The 17,405-nt window shown below is 40.7% G+C and overlaps 1 protein-coding gene across 2 annotated transcripts; it reads left to right on the top strand.

The window, feature by feature from the left end:
* The first annotated feature begins 9,357 nt into the window (after positions 1–9,357).
* LOC121855122 (gamma-glutamyl hydrolase-like) lies at positions 9,358–16,618 on the top strand. 2 transcript variants are annotated; one of them, XM_042349986.1, is made up of 8 exons: positions 9,358–9,430; positions 12,429–12,568; positions 12,741–12,867; positions 13,345–13,395; positions 14,055–14,287; positions 14,608–14,714; positions 15,009–15,234; positions 15,773–16,618. In XM_042349986.1, exons 2-8 carry the CDS (start codon positions 12,439–12,441, stop codon positions 15,898–15,900), a joined length of 1,002 nt encoding a protein of 333 aa, XP_042205920.1. In that variant the 5' UTR covers positions 9,358–9,430; positions 12,429–12,438; the 3' UTR covers positions 15,901–16,618. The 2 variants fall into 2 exon arrangements, with proteins under 2 accessions (XP_042205920.1, XP_042205919.1); XM_042349985.1 differs by lacking the exon at positions 9,358–9,430 and adding an exon at positions 10,359–10,508.
* Positions 16,619–17,405: the final 787 nt, after the last annotated feature.

Here is a 17,405-nt window from a genome sequence, read left to right as displayed (position 1 = left end):
TAGGTTAGATTAGGTTGGGTTAGGTTAGGTTAGATTAGGTTGGGTTATGTTAGGTTAGATTAGGTTGGGTTAGTTTAGGTTAGATTAGGTTAGGTTAGGTTTAAATATGAGTATAAGGAAAGTTTTGGGAGGTACAATCCTTACTACTATACCTGGCTACCTTTTAAAATGTATTGGATTGTTTTGAAGTTATGGTGTTAAGAGGATATATATATATAGATAAATTATGTTATTATTAATGATGATGATGATGATGAATTAGTGATTTCTTGTTTGTTTTGTTTGTATAAGTAAACAGTATTGTTAGTTGAACGTTTTATACCATTCGTGATAACACTTTAAGGCTCTAGGAAGTTAGTTGTTTCCTACTGTTATCTGTTGCCTGGCCTGGGAGTGGATTAGTGGTGGTTATGGTGATAGTAATGGTGGTGGTATAATGCTCCCCTTCATTCCTTCCTTTCTAACTCAACCTAACCTAAACCAACCCTTCCCTCTCTCCCTCCCTCCCTCCACTCAAACTTTCTTCCTCCCTACCTTCACTTTCCCAACTTTCCACCCTCCCTCTTTTCTTTCCTTCCCTCCCTTCCTTCCTTCCCCCCTCTTTCCCTCCCTTCTCCAGCGGTGCTTGCCTTCCATCATGGCAGAACGTGAGCAGCTGTGGGTCAGTGTATAGGCCTATAGCCATAACTCCCACCGCACGTGCCCTGAATCGACTCCTTCAGATGGTCCTTGAGCAACCCTAGGCCTACACCTGCCCACCTTCCCCTCACTGTCCACACCTGCTACCTCCCCTCACCTCACCTGGTATCCTTTTACTCATCTCCACACAAGGCGGGATGGGGAGATGTGGCACTCAAGGTGGAGGAACGATACCTGCTTTATAATTACAGGTATTACGGTCATTACAGGTATTACAGGTATACACCACCGTGGCCAACAAACAGACCTTAACGACTAAGAAGTATGTGTGGGCCTCCTCCTCCTCCTCCTCTCCTCAAATCATGGGCGAGTGTCAGTCCAACCATTCCTGAGAAGTAATCATGGGTCACCTGATGGTTATTACCTTACCTGGTGGCTCTTTCTCTCTCCCTCAGGTGTGTAATCAGGAGTCAGGTTGTGTAGCCAGATGTGTAACCAGGTGTGTAATCAGGAGCCAGGTGTGTAATCAAATCCGGGTAGGAAGCCAGGTGTGGAGAGACTAAGGTAGCCTTTTGTAACACCCAGGATGAACTGCAAGAAACGGCAGGAAATTATTACTTGGTTAGAACGGAAAGTGAAGCAAAGCGCAGATTACTGGCCGGAAGGAGAAGGGGGGAGGAAATTACACGAGCAGAGGTGAGAGAGGGAGGGGGAGTGGGGTGATGGAGAGACAGTGGGAGGAAGGAAGGAGTCAGAGAGGGTATGGTATAGAGAAAGAGAGGGAGGAGTGGGATGATGGATGAGTGAGAGAGGGTATGGTATAGAGAAAGAGAGGGAGGAGGAGTGGGATGATGGATGAGTGAGAGAGGGTATGGTATGGAGGAAGAGAGAGGGGGGGGTGTTGAAGAAAGAAAGGGAGGGTGATGGTGAGAGTAGGAGAATAGAGAGGTGATAGAAAGCAAAAAGAAAAAAAGATTTGTACTTGGTTGAGAAGGATTGTAAATGAGAGAGAGGGGAGGGGGGGTATATAGGACTGTGTGCCTAGGAGAGGGATGTGAAAGGGAAGACGTGTGAGAGGTAAAGGAAAAATATACCTGTTTATAAGTGAGACATAAGTGAGTGTTAGCTGTGATGAGAGAGAGGGGCGATGTGTGTGTGTGTGTGTGTGTGTGTGTGTGTGTGTGTGTGTGTGTGTGTGTGTGTGTGTGTGTGTGTGTGTGTGTGTGTGTGTGTGTGCGTTCTACAGTGGGCATAAAATACAACCAGTAGTGATCAATACAGTCGCAATAGGGAAACGATTTATCTACAGTGAGGATGGCATCTACAGTGGTATAGTAGAACTGTATCTAAGGGAAGAGAAGGGAAGGGAAGGGAAGGGAAGGGAAGGGAAGGGAAGGGAAGGGAAGGGTGGCTCAGAAATTTCCAAACGGGAGGGTTTTAGCCCGTGCCAAGGGGAGCCAGGCGGAAAATTGTATTAAGCTAGTTTGGCAGATTATCAGAAGATCAGGGCTAAGAGAGGTGCTACGGCTGGGAGGTCCACGGAGTCTGCTGTACACTGTGTGCATGGGTCGACACTAGGTGGTGCTGAACAGTAGGTGGTGTGTACAGCAGGTAGAGTGTACAGTGGGTAGCCGAAAAGTTAAACGTGAGGTGATTCGTATATCGAGTAGCAGTCTCTCTCCCTCACTCACTAGTACTCTAAACATTCCTGATATACTTACTGCCACTTAAGTTAATGGCAGGAACGTCACCCACCAGCTGATCAAGATGTTGGAACACTATTGTGAAGGTGGTTGGTGTTACCTAGTCCTCCTCCTCCTCCTCCTCCTCCTCCTCCTTCTCCTCTTCCTCTTCCTCCTCCTCCTCTTCATCTTTCTCCACGTTGCCCACTGTCCCCCCTCCCTCCTCCACGCCACCCACTGCCTTCACTCTTCACGCCTTCCACTGTCTCCTCCTCCTCTTCTTCCTCCTTTACACCACCTAATGCCTCCTCCTCTTTCTCTACACACCCCACTATCTCCCCCTCTTCCTTCCTCCTCCTCCTCCTCTTCGTGTCCTCATCAGCAGCCCCAACACAACGCCTCCACGATCTCCTCCCGGGAAATTGGCATCACTTATATACATACGCTAGCCGGGTGATGTCTGGGCGCACTTACGTGTTATTGGTGTGTGTGTGTGTGGGAGACGGGGAGTGATATGGTGGTTGGTAGTGGTAGTGGTAGTAGTGGTGGTTGGTGGTGGTAGTGGTGGTAGTGGTGATATCGGTATAGTATAGTGGTGATAGTGATCTTAATGTTATGTCTCCTAAGTTCACTATTCCAGGTGTGATGTCATGACTGATTGTTATATTCCTAATCTATTTGTTATCATGACACAACTGTAGATACAACTAAGACAAACAAACATACAGTGTGGTAGTGTAAATTATCAACAACAAATAATAAACTAATAATTACTTCTCTCTAACAACTGATTGGTGTTTCTTTACTATTTCATAACATATTTCTCTTCCATTATCACTAACTACCATACTATCCCATTAACCTGTACTATACCTTAACACCTTCTTCCTGGTATACCCAACACTCACCTTACATTAATCTTATCAATAAACAAATGGACAGGTATGTTAGCACACCATCTACTTGGCCAACAAAACTCTGCTGCTGGTCTCACGTGTTAGTAGGTCGTTCTCTATGTGTTATTCTTTCTCCTCAAGAGCCGTATTTATGGTCACAAGGACTTAATGGTGGACTCGAACTGCTACTGCCAGCTAGTGGATCAAGACTTACTTACGGTAATACTATGGTCATTTGCTACCCTACACAACTTGCACTGTTTTATGACTGGCTTCGTGTGTGTGTGTGTGTGTGTGTGTGTGTTTCATTCAGGGACTTGAAGGAATTACTCAAATATTCAGAAATCTCGCGAAATCCCTGAATTATTGTTATTATTTTGATACAATCTTACTAAATGAATTTGTTGAGGTTGACTGTCATATTATTATTATTATTATTATTATTATTATTATTATTATTATTATTATTATTATTATTATTATTATTATTATTATTATTATCATTATTATTTTATACATTAAGTCATATTATTCATGAATATATTATTTTCCATTACCATGATCACGATCAATATTCTCATAATATAACGACTACAACTACTATAACCAATCAACTTGCTTGGTTAGGTTAGGTTAGAGTCGAGTCGTTGAATGCACATGTCCAATTTCTTCCTGAACAAGACATAAACAGTCGTTGAGAGCAGACAATATTTTTCCTCCTTATAATCGTATAAAAATAATAACAATATTTCAGGTATTTCGTGAAATGTTTAAATATTTTTAGTAACATCGTAAAGTGTGTTGGCGCTACGTGTTGGTATGAGGCGGTCATCATATTCTGCGACACTACAGTTACCAGTTTAATAGTGGATAATCGATTACTGTATTTTTTAGCAACGCAGTTCACAGTGACAGGTACACAGTGATCAGTTAATTACATTTAGACTGTAGAATTCACAGTTACAAGTCGAATAAGAGACAGTTAGTCAAATTACACAGTACAGTCCACAGTTAGGAAAATATATTGACTGTACAATTCAACTTCCAGTCTTATCACATACTATACTGTACAGTTCACAGTCAGAAATATATGCTTACAATTCTAACTTAAGAAAATGGTAAAAAAAAAGAGTAATTTGCTATGTTTTGGGGGGATCTGCGTTTGTGAGGGTAAATACCGCCTTGCCTGACATGACTGATAGCTATTCTCAAGTGCGGCTTAATGCATTTAGAATCACAAATAAGAAATAAAAAAAAAACCACACAGTTGAAGAAATATACTATATAAATACTAAGTCCGTATTTATTCCCTGTTTCAAAAATTTGTAGTTGTTTTTGCCTTTGTTTCTAATATTAACGTGTCTTTCCCTATTTCCTTAGAGTAAAAAAAAATCAATCTTTCTTGTTATTTTCCATTATCTGAAATTAATATGTTAGCTCCTTTGTTATATTCTTGAAAACATAACTTAAAATTCTCTTCATTATCCTCCATTGTAATAAAACATAACATATAACATCTATAACCTCGGTGACGCAGTTAGGAAACGTGTGAAAATTATACAGTGATAGTTATAGGCGAATGAAATAAGGTGGAAGGAGGTGTGAAGAGGGTTAGCCAATTCTGTGGTATAGTGGGTGAGGGGGAGCTGTGGTCCTCCATGCGTGGTGATAATAACAGAGACAGACGCTGGTGATTGTGATTGATGGCTGTGGTGTTGATTTATTGTTATTTGTGCTCTAAGTGTCCATGTGGTTGAATTGTGTTCTACCTGTCTACCTGTGTCCGTATGGTTATGTCTCTACATGTCTACTTACGTGAGGTATATATGGGCCTATGGTGTCTGTAGTGAGGAGTCTTGCGTGTCTCACTCACTCACTCACTCACTCATGGCGAACTTGGTCTTAGTGGAAATTGATTCTGATAAGACGCATTTTGATCTGCCCTCATACGAAGCTCATTTGTTTTTAATGTTTATAGGGTTGATAAAAAAATCATTCCTTTTAATTCCCGGTATAAATACTTTTCAACATCCATTCTCTCTCTCTCTCTCTATCAAAAAGGAAGTTTTTAGAGAACTTAAAATTGTAAACACCATTAAATTGGTTTCAGCTGCCGTTAAACTGTCATTATCTGGTCTAATTTTCCAGTAATCTGTTGTTTGAGCCAGGATGCAGTTTTATCGTGTTCCCAGGTTCTGTTTTGAGGTTATGAAGGAAATGAAATATTCTACCTAATTTTTTTTTTATCCTTTAAAACCTTGATGATTTTTTTTTGTCTTTCTTATTCCCTTTTGTTACTTCCTCTCCCCTTCACGTCTCATTCTTTTCTCTCTCTCCATCGTTATTCTTTCTCATCTCTCTTCTTTCCCTCCGTTTACCCTTCCTTCTTTTCGTCTATCCTCCTTTTCCCTTTACGTTTCCTCACTTTCCTTTGTAGTATCTCATTTGTCCCCCCTCCTTTCTTTCCACTCATCTCTTCCTCCACCCTATACCCTGACCTCTATCTCCCACTTTCTCCCTCTTCTACCCCCCACTCTCACACATCTCACTCCCCTCCATCCCTCTACCAGTCCCTCTTCCTCACCTCTTATTCCTCATTTCTTCCACCATCTCCGCATCACCCTTGTCATCGTCGTGTCCGCCTTTGTGTTCAGCGCCATCTACAGTATTGTACGGAGGTGGACTCTTAAAAATGAAGGCTTTGGGCGTCACACGAGAAACAAAGCACTACCTGCTACTCAAGCTTTCAGATCCTGTGTTGATTTTTCTCTCTCGTAAGATGTAAACAATGCACCTGAGTGGTTGACTTGAGCTAAGACACAATAGTTAAGTGCGTAATATGGCATCAGAATTACGCTGAGACTCGACCTTAATATAATACATTCGCTTATAACCATTTAGAAGAGTGAATTAACTTAAGAGATGCTGATTTTAAATTTGTCTTGGTAAAGGTAGTCTCTTGGTGTAATTTTAGTGCCATTTATTCACTTAATATTTGTGTTTTAGCTGAAGGTAACCGGTAATATTTGTTTTTATATAATCAGTTGCGAGAAATTTTTGAACATAAGAATCTTGAAGAATTTAGACCTAGGATTCTTTGAAATTTATACCATAGATAAATTGTTTACTCTGAACACATAAGTAACTTAAAGTATCTCCGAACACTTTCAAATGATCACAATGCAAAATATGAACTTTCAAGAATTCGAAGGAAAATAATCTTACGAACCTTTAAGAATACTGATAAAATTAATCTGTAAAGAACCGTGGTAGAGACGCTGTGCCGCCCCCCACACCCTGCAGCTCTCAGACCGGGGGAAATATTGTCTTTCCTTCACTTGTCAAAAGAATACCGTAGAGTGTCCTCCCACCCAGAAAATCGACAATCAAAACGCGTAAAAACTCCTCTCTTATTTTTTTTTCTCTCTCTCTCTCTCTTTCTCTTGAAGGGTTTGGTAGTCGAGCTGAAGGATTTGCGAATCGTAGTGGATGTGAAGGAGACGGCCGGCCTTGTGCTGTGTGGGGCTGACGTCGTTTGATGTTGTACACGTTATATATGTTCTTGGTCTCTCATTTGGAGGACAGCGTAGAGAGGGGTTCGAGGGTTTTATTATTAAAGAATGGCCTCCGTTGTGCTGGCTGTACCTCTCTCCTGAATTAGATCTGCTTTATTTTAACATTATGTAACCTAACCTAACCTGCCATATAGTGACCAGAACTAGACTGAACTAGCATCTGCCAAATTAACCCCAAACTAAACTAACCCAACCTGAACTAATCCAACCATACCTCTGCACATTCCTGGCACCTACTGTATATCAACAAACCTACCTTTATTAACCTGATTTACCTAAAACTACCACCGACTTACCTCACCTTAATTCACTTAATGTAACGTAATTTCACCCATTCGTAACTTGACGTAGTTTAGCAGAACATAAATTACTTTTAATTTGCACGACGTAATAAAAAAAAAGTCTTGATATTTTGGGTTAATAAGTATAGTTTCGACTTTAGTTACAGACTTATATTCAGAAAATTACGTCTAGCATTGTTGTCTGTCTGTCTGTCTATCTGTCTGTCTGTCTGTCTGAAGCTTGCACACACACACACACACACACACACACACACACACACACACACACACACACACACACACTAACCCCTTAGTCGCTTCCATGACAATTAGTTGGAGTTAAGTTTATGTCCAACATTTCGTGGTTTTATGTGGCTCTAAAAGACGTAAAAGGGAAAGGAAGAAATTGCTTAAAAGAGGAGCAAAGGGAACGAAAGGAGTTGAATGGTGATAAAACTCAAGTAAATGGTAATCTCAGAGTGTAAGAATGGCTGGTAAAGGAATGTTGTGTTTTGTACCTGAGAATGATGAAAGAATGATGGAATGGATTTTATTCTCAAACTGGGCATGGCAATAATCACACTGACCATTGCAATAAGCACACTGGCCATACAATAAGCACACTCGCCATGGAAATAAAAAACCTGACCATATATATGAATAAAATCCAAAACGTGAATAACAGATTATCACACATCAAGGGAAGGAAAGATAAACTAATAAGTATCTAGTTATTAATAGGTTTAATAGCCTTATATTGTACTGCTGTAGGATAAAGATTGAATAGTGATACACAAAAGAGCGAGGCGCCATCCTACACGTGAGTACAGTACCCCTACGTCAGGGCACAGATTTAAGTATTGTATAGATCAGCTTGAAAACGATATCTTGTGTTTAGGTTAGTTTAGTTTAGTTCATTTTATGAGAGATAAATTATATATTATAATAGTGTCTGATGCTTCGGAAAAATCCTAGTCGTGCCGATTGTCAATAAGGGTACTCGTGATTTTATGACTGTTTAAGATAATATTACCATTCCTCATCTTGCAAAAAAACAGAAGGACTTGTTGTTATCCTTAATAAAACCATTAATCTAGTAACTACTTCGAGTCTATTATAGTTTACCCTCTACAGAAAACGATTTTAAGCTGGTTTGCATCTACAGAAAGCGTTTCTTACTGAAGGCCAAACTAAAATTTATATCCATTTTTTTTTTCTTTTAAAATAGCTATATGAAATATATTTATTCTGCAAAATCAACAATAGAGTTTGTATTGGCTTATCATGTACATGCAGTGTGCATATTAACAATGGTATACACTAATTCTATTGAACCAAGAATGTTACTTTCCTTTAGTGTAACTTGTTGGAGTCGATCGTATGTGAGAAAGATACTATCCATTTTAACCTTACCGAATATTGCATGTTTTATTTTTACCAAGTTCATGTCTTTAGTGGTTACATTAAGGGGCCGTCAATTCTCAAAAGCTCTGATATTAGTCGAATTATGAGTCGATTATTGAAAAGAATAACAGTCATTAACAACATCTTGAGCTACCGTAACTTGTCCTGACTGAAGCTCAATTCATTAGGTTTACAGAGATCAACAAGAGTAAGGTTAAGTTAGGTGAGTTTAGGTTAGGTTAGGTTAGGTTAGGTTAGATCAGGTCACGTTTATTTCGAGTATACATTCAAAGAGGTGAAACTTAGTGCTCGTAGATTCAGTTTTCTTTGTTTATGGATAATTTGGTCCGTTTTTATTCAGTTTAGTCAATTCAGGTGATGCTTGTGTTTAAGTTTAGTTTTATGAAAGGTGTCAGTATATGTTATCTTGGTCGAGCAGGTTATTGGTAAGTTTAAAAAGATTTTTTTTTCTTTAATGGCGACATGAGATTTGTTGCTTCCTTTGTGGTAGTGACATGAGTTATGTTTGTGACAGTGACATAAGTTATGTTTGTGACAGTGACATGACTTATCGGGTTCCCTTGTGACAGTGACATGACTTACCCTTGTTACAGTGACATAACTTACCCTTGTTACAGTGACATGACTTCTCCTTGTTACAGTGACATAATTTACCATTGTTACAGTGACAACTTACCCTTGTTACAGTGACATGACTTCTCCTTTTTACAGTGACATGACTTATCTTCGCGAGAGTATTAATACACAAAATAGTGGATGACAAGGAGACAAGCTGACCAGTGATTGTTATCATGCGGAGTGGGAGGGAGGCTCAGGGAGGCTCCTTGTATCAGGAATGTCCGGTCAGCCGCTGTGTACTACCAGACCGCTCCTCTGCCCAAGTCTTCATATACAAATTACCAAGAAGTTTACGACTGACATAAAAGTTATTCGTAAGTATTCCTTTGTTTTTTTTATTTTACATTAATATTCAAACACGCGTTCTTTAGTGTTAACCTAAGCAAAAATTATGTAAATAAACGAACAGAAGCGAGGAGATATGTACAGGACATGGATGACTTTTGTATATAATAGATAATTTTATTAAATCCAGATGAGACATTCCCTAGAAGATCAATGGAGGCATTTACCATCATCAGCTGTAACTGTACTGAACTTTAACCCGGTAATGGTATCACGTTTATCTTAAGCTAACACGTTCTTTGTGTGGAGAACGTTTACCTTCACATCCGGGAATTCAGTGTTGTCTAAAGATTACTTAAGGAACTCACTCGGTAAATTTTTCTGTCATTTTCGTAGGACAGATTGATGTTCCGTTACGCTGAACGCTCTTAAATACAAACGTTTTACCTAAGAACTTAAGACATTCTATGCGTGATTCGTGTAGTTTTGTGAACGAATATAATATGGCCAAGGTCACGGAAAAGTCAAACTCATCTTCATTATGGATGTGGGACGGAGAAGACCAGCGGTGTGTGATCAGCGTGTGGATGTTATTTGTCGTGTTGATTGCGACGACAAGTTTTGTACCTACACCCACTTTTCACCTGAAATTATTCACAATATGTGCCACTTGTGTGACATAGAGTGGAAACATTTTGCAATATTCAGGTGTAAAGACTGATTTATTATATAGTGTCTAGGAAAAATCCTTAACATGTTTGCCTATCCAAGAATACAAAATTTGTTTTTAAATATAACTCCTCAATACGATATTGACTTTAACACACAAGGGAGGATATAAACAAGGACAAAACTTCTGCTACAGTTAAGTAAGTTGCAACCGCACCAGCTGGTGATGGGGGGGGGGGGGTTACCTGGAATTATATGGCCATGACGATCACCAAGGTCCTAACTCCACCTCCCCGCACCACAGCCCGTCACCATTGTCTCTCTCCTCACCTCACAGACAACAGAGCCATATATCTGGTCTGACTGGCAGGAACGGCAGTCACTCCCCGTCCTCCGACAGAGCCGACAGTACTGACAACTTCTCCCGTGTGATAATAGGTGGGTGACAACTTACATATTGTAATAACGCTTTCGGTGTAACACTGGGTGACTATCGCCTCTTAATGTGAGACGTAGGTGTCGCTCTTCCACGGTAGGAGCGGCGGCGTCACCAGCAATATGATTAGTTCATCAGTGTCTCAAGAAGTAGCAGACGAGACACATGCAGCCACACGTGTTGACTGTGAATATGAAAGGTGTTGAAAGTCTTACCAAAATTATTGCAACTGTTCAGTCAAAGACAAGAGAGGTGTTCTTTTTATGTCCGGTGATTACCTATACCTCTAGCGAGCCATATTGAAAGCCATGACACTACTTTACATCCTGGCAGTAGGCAAACTGTGTGTGTGTGTGTGTGTGTGAGTGTGTGTGTGTGTGTGAGTGTGTGTGTGTGAGTGAGTGAGTGTGTGTGTGTGTGTGTGTGTGTGAGTGAGTGTGTGTGTGCTGAGTATCTCGTGCGATAGGCATATTTTATCGGCCATGTCATGTTCTAAGATCCTAGGCCTACGTGTTTAGCGGCTATTATCTACTTCCAAGCCTTGCTTTTGAGGTTATGAGATGGAATTTTATACCCATTCTTGGTTCATTATACCCCCCCCCTCTTACCCATGGCACCCTGATCACGCCTCACACTGCACCACGACAATGTATCGCAGCTCTGGGTATAAGAAAATACTATGATAAAATTTCCACATGAGAATTTTGTTCAGTTTTTGTTGATATATTCATAATCCTTAACCATTAGAGTTGAATTTGGTCATCTCCTGTGTAAAGATAAATCATTTTCCTTGGAATTATTTATCTTGGGATACCTGAACATTTATTATAGTTTATTTGTCTATATAGGAAAAACACGTAAACTACCACAATAGACTAAACAGCAAAAAAAAAAAATATATGAATGAATTATTACTGTTACGTCTCTCTGATAGCACGTTCTCTCTTTATACTTAGTGTGGGGAAGGAAGAGGAGGTCACGTCTGGGGAAGGAAGGGGAGAGGAGGGAGGGAGGTCTGGGGAAGGAAGGGGAGAGGAGGGAGGGAGGGTCACGTCTGGGGGAAGGAAGGGGGAGAGGAGGGGAGGGAGGTCACGTCTGGGGGAAGGAAGGGGAGAGGAGGGAGGGAGGATCACGTCTACTTCACTTCCGGCATAAGAAAACAAAAGCCGGATGTGTTATGGGCGGACATTCCCATATATGTTAATGGCCGTTCATCTGTGGTACTGTCCTTCGTTCTCTTGTGGCCTATAGCCTGAGACACGTGCAGCTTATGTCGACACTATGGGGTAGGAGGAGAGGGAACGGGGAGGGTGGAAAGATAGGAGTGGGAGGCAGGAAAAAGGGTGGGAACAGAGGCGGGAGCAGGCTAGAGAGGGGATGGGTTAGAAGGTTAGGGAAGGATACAGGAAGGAGAGGAGGACAGGGACGGAATAAGTATGGGGAGAAACAAAGAGGAGAAAATGGATACGTACTAGAGAAGGAGACACACACACACACACACACACACACACAGACACACACACACACCCTGGTATCATTCTGCTCTAGTGAAGAACAAAGTGACTGCATGAACCACTTTCCTCGAAGTTACTGAACTCTGTTGTATTATCTGAAGCTCAAGTGATTGTGTATTACATTAAGATTAGTTTCGGCATTATGAATTGCTCAGCGAGTGTCAGCAGTCAAAAGTGTTCAGGAGAAAAATAATCTTTTGGTTGTGTTTGTTCTAGATCTAATATTTGTTCCATAAAAACCCGCCATTGTAGGCCGGGGGAAGGGGGAGGTGACGTAGCATCCTAATGCATGTGGTTACGGAGTGGGAGGGAACACTTGTGGCTGTTGATTGCTTATGCTGGTATTTTGTTATACTGTACTGCACATTGATGGGTAAGACCCCTGATGCAGATCCAACTATCTCACAGGTGCAGCATAATGATGGGAGGTCCCCTTCAGCCCTGCGTCCTGTTACTGACGCTGCTGGGGTTGTGTTTCGCAGTGACGCCGTTGATGGAAGATCAGCAACAGGTGCCTGAAATTCCACTCAACCTGCGACCCATCATCGGTAAGCCGTTCCCTATCTCAGTGCCTCGCTCGTTCACCCACCAAGAGACATTAACATCTTATAGTAGAAGTTGAGTTAAAAAATATATTAATGTAGTGAAACAGAGGATGAGGAAAAACATAAAGTAAGTGTCGATCCCTGGTCATCCCTCCTCCTCATCCTCCCGTTACAGGTATCCTATCACAGGAACCGAGTCGCAGCATGAATCGAGTCCTGAGCCACAAAAACTATACTTCCTACATCGCTGCCTCCTACGTCAAGTACTACGAGAGTGCTGGTGCCAGGGTCGTTCCCATCCTGTGAGTAACGAGGCGGAGTGGTATTTGGCTTATCCAATTCTTTAAAATATATCTGCATTGTGTCAGCTGTGTAAGAACACCAGAAAATAAATCAATGATTCATTCGGATAAGATCACAAGATAGGAGTGTTTAGCAGGAGAGTCGTGTGATTGTAGGATTTTTCCATGAATTTTATGATAATTTTCATCAACGTCTTTGTTTACATAAAATAGCCCAAGTTAGCATATCATTGAAAGGTTTCTTGTTAAACTCAACGGGTTAATATTGTACTAGAGTCACCTGTGGCAGGATGTAGTTGAAACTCAATTGCAACTGACCTCGTGACTCATGTAGAGTGATACTGCATGATGTGGCCAATGTTACTCCCCGGAAACCCCGCTCGGGAAGTGACATACAAAACAGCATCACTTATGTTCCTGCAACATTTAACGTGTTCAACTTTTTCACCTTCATCAATATTTTGTTTATTTTAACAGAATCAACCAAAATGAAACTTACTACAGGGAGATCATGGAGTCTATCAATGGGTGAGTACCTGGTGATGAGTGACGATTGTTGGTGTTGATCTAATCATTCTCCACTACCAATGTTTACCCTCGTCCTACAGGAGACTTTTCTTGTAATTGTTGTACCTTGATGAGTAACACTGTACAGCAACAAACAAAATTAAGGTATTTCAACCTATATTAGGATCCTTGTACATGGTATCTCGATTAAGTTTCTGTTTACAATTAAGACATTTAAGGTCGTTAGCGATTGTAGTTAATGAACAGAAGGGACACATGTCTCCAGTGGCCAAACTTTCATAATTTACTGTTAGTGTTAAACTATTATTGTTGACAGTTCTCGTTGCTGAGCTGAAGTTGTTGACAACATTTGACTGTTGACTTAGTACTGACAACATTTGACTGTTGACTTAGTACTGACAACATTTGACTGTTGACTTAGTACTGACAACATTTGACTGTTAACTTAGTACTGACAACATTTGACTGTTGACTTAGTACTGACAACATTTGACTGTTGGCTTAGTACTGACAACATTTAACTGTTGACTTAGTACTGACAACATTTGACTGTTGACTTAGTACTGACAACATTTGACTGTTGACTTAGTACTGACAACACTTCATGCTGAAATATACAGACATGGTGACTGGACAATACCTCAATACTTCACCTCCAGGCTGGTGTTCCCGGGAGGAGCTGTCCCCATCACGCAGGAGAGCGGGTACGGGCGGGCTGGCAGGATGCTCTACGATATCCTCCTGGAGGCGGCCCACCTGGGTAAGCCGACAGTCCCACTCTTCGCCACCTGTCTGGGCTTCGAGATGCTCATGTACCTCAGTGACAACAACACCAACCCACTGACCAGCTGCCGCGCCAAGAACCGGGCTGACCCTCTCTACCTGCAGGAAGGTTGGTGATGATGTAAGGTAGTGTGGTGATGGTTGTGGTTGAGTGTGATGATGGTGGCATAATATGGAGGTGATGATGGTTGTATGGTGGTGGTGATGATGGTTATATGGTGGTGGTGAAAGTGGTTTGATGGTCGTGGTGTAAGTGTGGTGGTGATCACTATTAATGATGTAGTGTACTAGTGATGGTAAAGATGCATTGTCATTAATCATTATATCCTTCAGTACTTAATAACTCTGCTCCAAGACACGTATTCATTAAACATGTGACGGTCAGTGTCGTGTGTGTCAGGAGCGGCAGTAAACATCTCGCTGTTTTAGGTTGGAACTCGTCGCAGCTTCTGGGGGAGGCGCCTGAGGACGTGCTGGACACCCTCGCCAACACTAACGCCACCAGCAACTTCCATAAGTGGTGTGTCACGCCTGAGGTATGTGATGTTTTCTCTCTCTCTCGTGGTCCTGCGAAGTCGCAATTCTTCCCCATCTTTCACGTGTATCAACTTATCTCCTCACTAACAAAACTCAAACTAACAAGAATAGAATTTAAGAAAGCTAAGTTATTTTACCTGACGCACAGTAACTATCATCAAGGTGTTGGCAATAGCATTCTCAAGATAATCAATTATTTAGACCAGAATTAAAACGTCATGGAATCAGATAGAACAGTCAGTCCTCAATATGACCAGATTGAAAACATATTATCTGTGTTCTGTTTTGCACAGACTTTCCAGAACTCCAGTTTGGAGAAGAATTTCCTGTTGTTGTCGACCTCTGAGGACGACGATGGCCTGGAGTACGTGTCCACAGTAGAGCACCGCCACCTGCCCATATACGGTTTCCAGTGGCACCCGGAGAAGAATATCTTTGAGTGGGGCTTTGACTCCATCCCACACACCCTAGACGCCATCAGGTCATCACAGTACATCGCCAACTTTTTCGTCGAGAAAGGTGGTGTACATGAATGTTTTCACTGCACTTTATATAAATTATTGCACTTTGTGTTACTAAATGATATTTCTTGGCTGATATCGTTATCAAAATATTTTATATATAATTATACAATGTGTAAAATAAGGCTTCCTTAAGTTATGGGGCAGGGGCACGCGCCTCCTGACCCCACGGTCAGGGTCTCTGGTTCGTGTCCCGCAGCCGGTCACTGAGTTTGGATGTTTCCAGTCGACCCAATTATAAAATGGATACTTAACTTTACAGTTGGAAAAGACGATCAAGTGCAGTGCCGGCCACACTGTTTCCTTGAGCATACCAAGGGCTTACGCCCGGAGTTTTAATCACCCTCTTCCGTTGAAAGGGGTCGTCGGGTTGACAACCTGAGTTTTAACAAAATTTAGTTACAAAACCCACCGCACTACAGTGCTTGACGGGGAGGTGTGGCGTCTTAGTGTATTATATATGCATTGCCCCCAACAGGCCGGCAGGTCTATGGAATCCATTTTCAAAGAAATAATTCAGTTTTCTGATGCCTCAGCTCGTCTCAACAACCAAACCTTCCCCACGGAGGAGGAGGAGATCGCTGCCCTCATCTACAACCACAGTCCCATCTACACCGCCACCCTCTACCCCTCCTCCTTCCAGCAGTGTTACTTCTTCAAGTAGACTGAAGACGCCAACCACCAAGACGACTCTCATGTACACAAGATGATCTTCCTTTTTACTGAATATTGTTTATTTTTTTACACTAAAAACATTTGTTCAACTTGACAAGCAGCGGCAGAAGTTCAACTATCACTCCTGCTCATTGCCAGCTTCAATGTGTACCTGCACGCTGTTAAAACTTGTTCCTCTGACTTCATCAGCAAGTGTCTCCTAGTTCGTGAGCACCTGGCATTATCATTCCCTTGTCAGCAAGTTATTGTAAGATTACTCTTTATTATCTGTTCGAATATATGCTCTTGAATTCATAAAAAAAATAATCGGGGCGTAACCAAAAATACTGTAAGATGAAGAATAGAGTTTGGAGAGAGAGCTGTTAATAAGTTTTTGTTTATATCCAAACCCAAGTGTATGTAAAAACAGAATATTCTTATGTACTGGAGTAACATAAAAATATCACGAGGGAAATATGTATGTGATATTATATCTAAGATTTATATGTAACACAGACAAAATTTGAATGCAACATCATAACCAGAAATCGTAATAATGTGACTAAAATCAAATGTAATATCAAAAGAAATTTTTGCAAATAAGATAAAAAAAATGTCATGTTGCACAAAGAACAAAATTCGTATATAACCGTAAAATCAAAATGCGTGTGTAAAGCAGCCAAATTTATATGTAACTTCCAGATTAAAGGTTTTATATAACACCCAAACTTGTATTTCAGTGTAAATCCCATAGACCGAGGATTAATATTAACTAATGGAGATTACTAATTTATCTTATCATCACTTATCAGCTTACTATACCTCTACTGCCTAGTTTTAGTATAGGAGGAAACCGTAGTACCCGGAAGAAACCTAATATCTGAACTACTATACAGCTGAAGCTTAATCCTGGTACGTGGATCGACTCTTAAATGATGAGGTGCAGCCACTACTGTGGAAACTGGTGTCCTCTGTTACTTATTGCCAACCAATTATGCAGTGTTTGGATGTAATTTTTATTCAAGCGAGAGGGACACATACACTTCCATACATTTTCTAAAGATGAAGAACTAAGATGCAGTGGTTTGACCTCTGCAAAAGAAAAGACAACATCAGTACTAACGTCATCAGGAAGACTCCCGTGCTCCCTCTCACTCCTTATAAACAGAACATTAATGGTTCCACATACTGCACTTTATTATCTCAGTCCCTCACATAGAAAATAATACCAGTAGAGTGTGTAAGCTTTAGCTAAAGACGCCAATATATATATATAAATATATATATATATATATATATATATATATATATATATATATATATATATATATATATATATATATATATATATATCAAAGAAGGAAAGGTCAAATAAAAAGAATTAATTTCAGCTTTACTATGTATTTAAATAAGTGTAACTTAAGAAAGGGTAATTATAACTATATACAGTTGCCTACAAGAGAGCTTTTCCCCCTTGTGCTCATTATGTTAATAATGTGGACATGAGGTGACAGG

This window comes from Homarus americanus, unplaced genomic scaffold (assembly GCF_018991925.1).
Source record: "Homarus americanus isolate GMGI-L3 unplaced genomic scaffold, GMGI_Hamer_2.0 scaffold30440, whole genome shotgun sequence".
Taxonomy (NCBI): domain Eukaryota; kingdom Metazoa; phylum Arthropoda; class Malacostraca; order Decapoda; family Nephropidae; genus Homarus; species Homarus americanus.
This window is presented reverse-complemented; position numbering and strand designations above follow the sequence as displayed.

Bases quoted from the DNA above. Each gene is read 5' to 3' on its own strand.
- LOC121855122 (XM_042349986.1), top strand. From the start codon at position 12,439: ATGATGGGAGGTCCCCTTCAGCCCTGCGTCCTGTTACTGACGCTGCTG. The intron at 14,715-15,008 runs GTATGTGATGTT...TGTTTTGCACAG, and splicing joins AGTGGTGTGTCACGCCTGAG to ACTTTCCAGAACTCCAGTTT. The intron at 15,235-15,772 runs GTGGTGTACATG...CTGATGCCTCAG, and splicing joins CAACTTTTTCGTCGAGAAAG to CTCGTCTCAACAACCAAACC.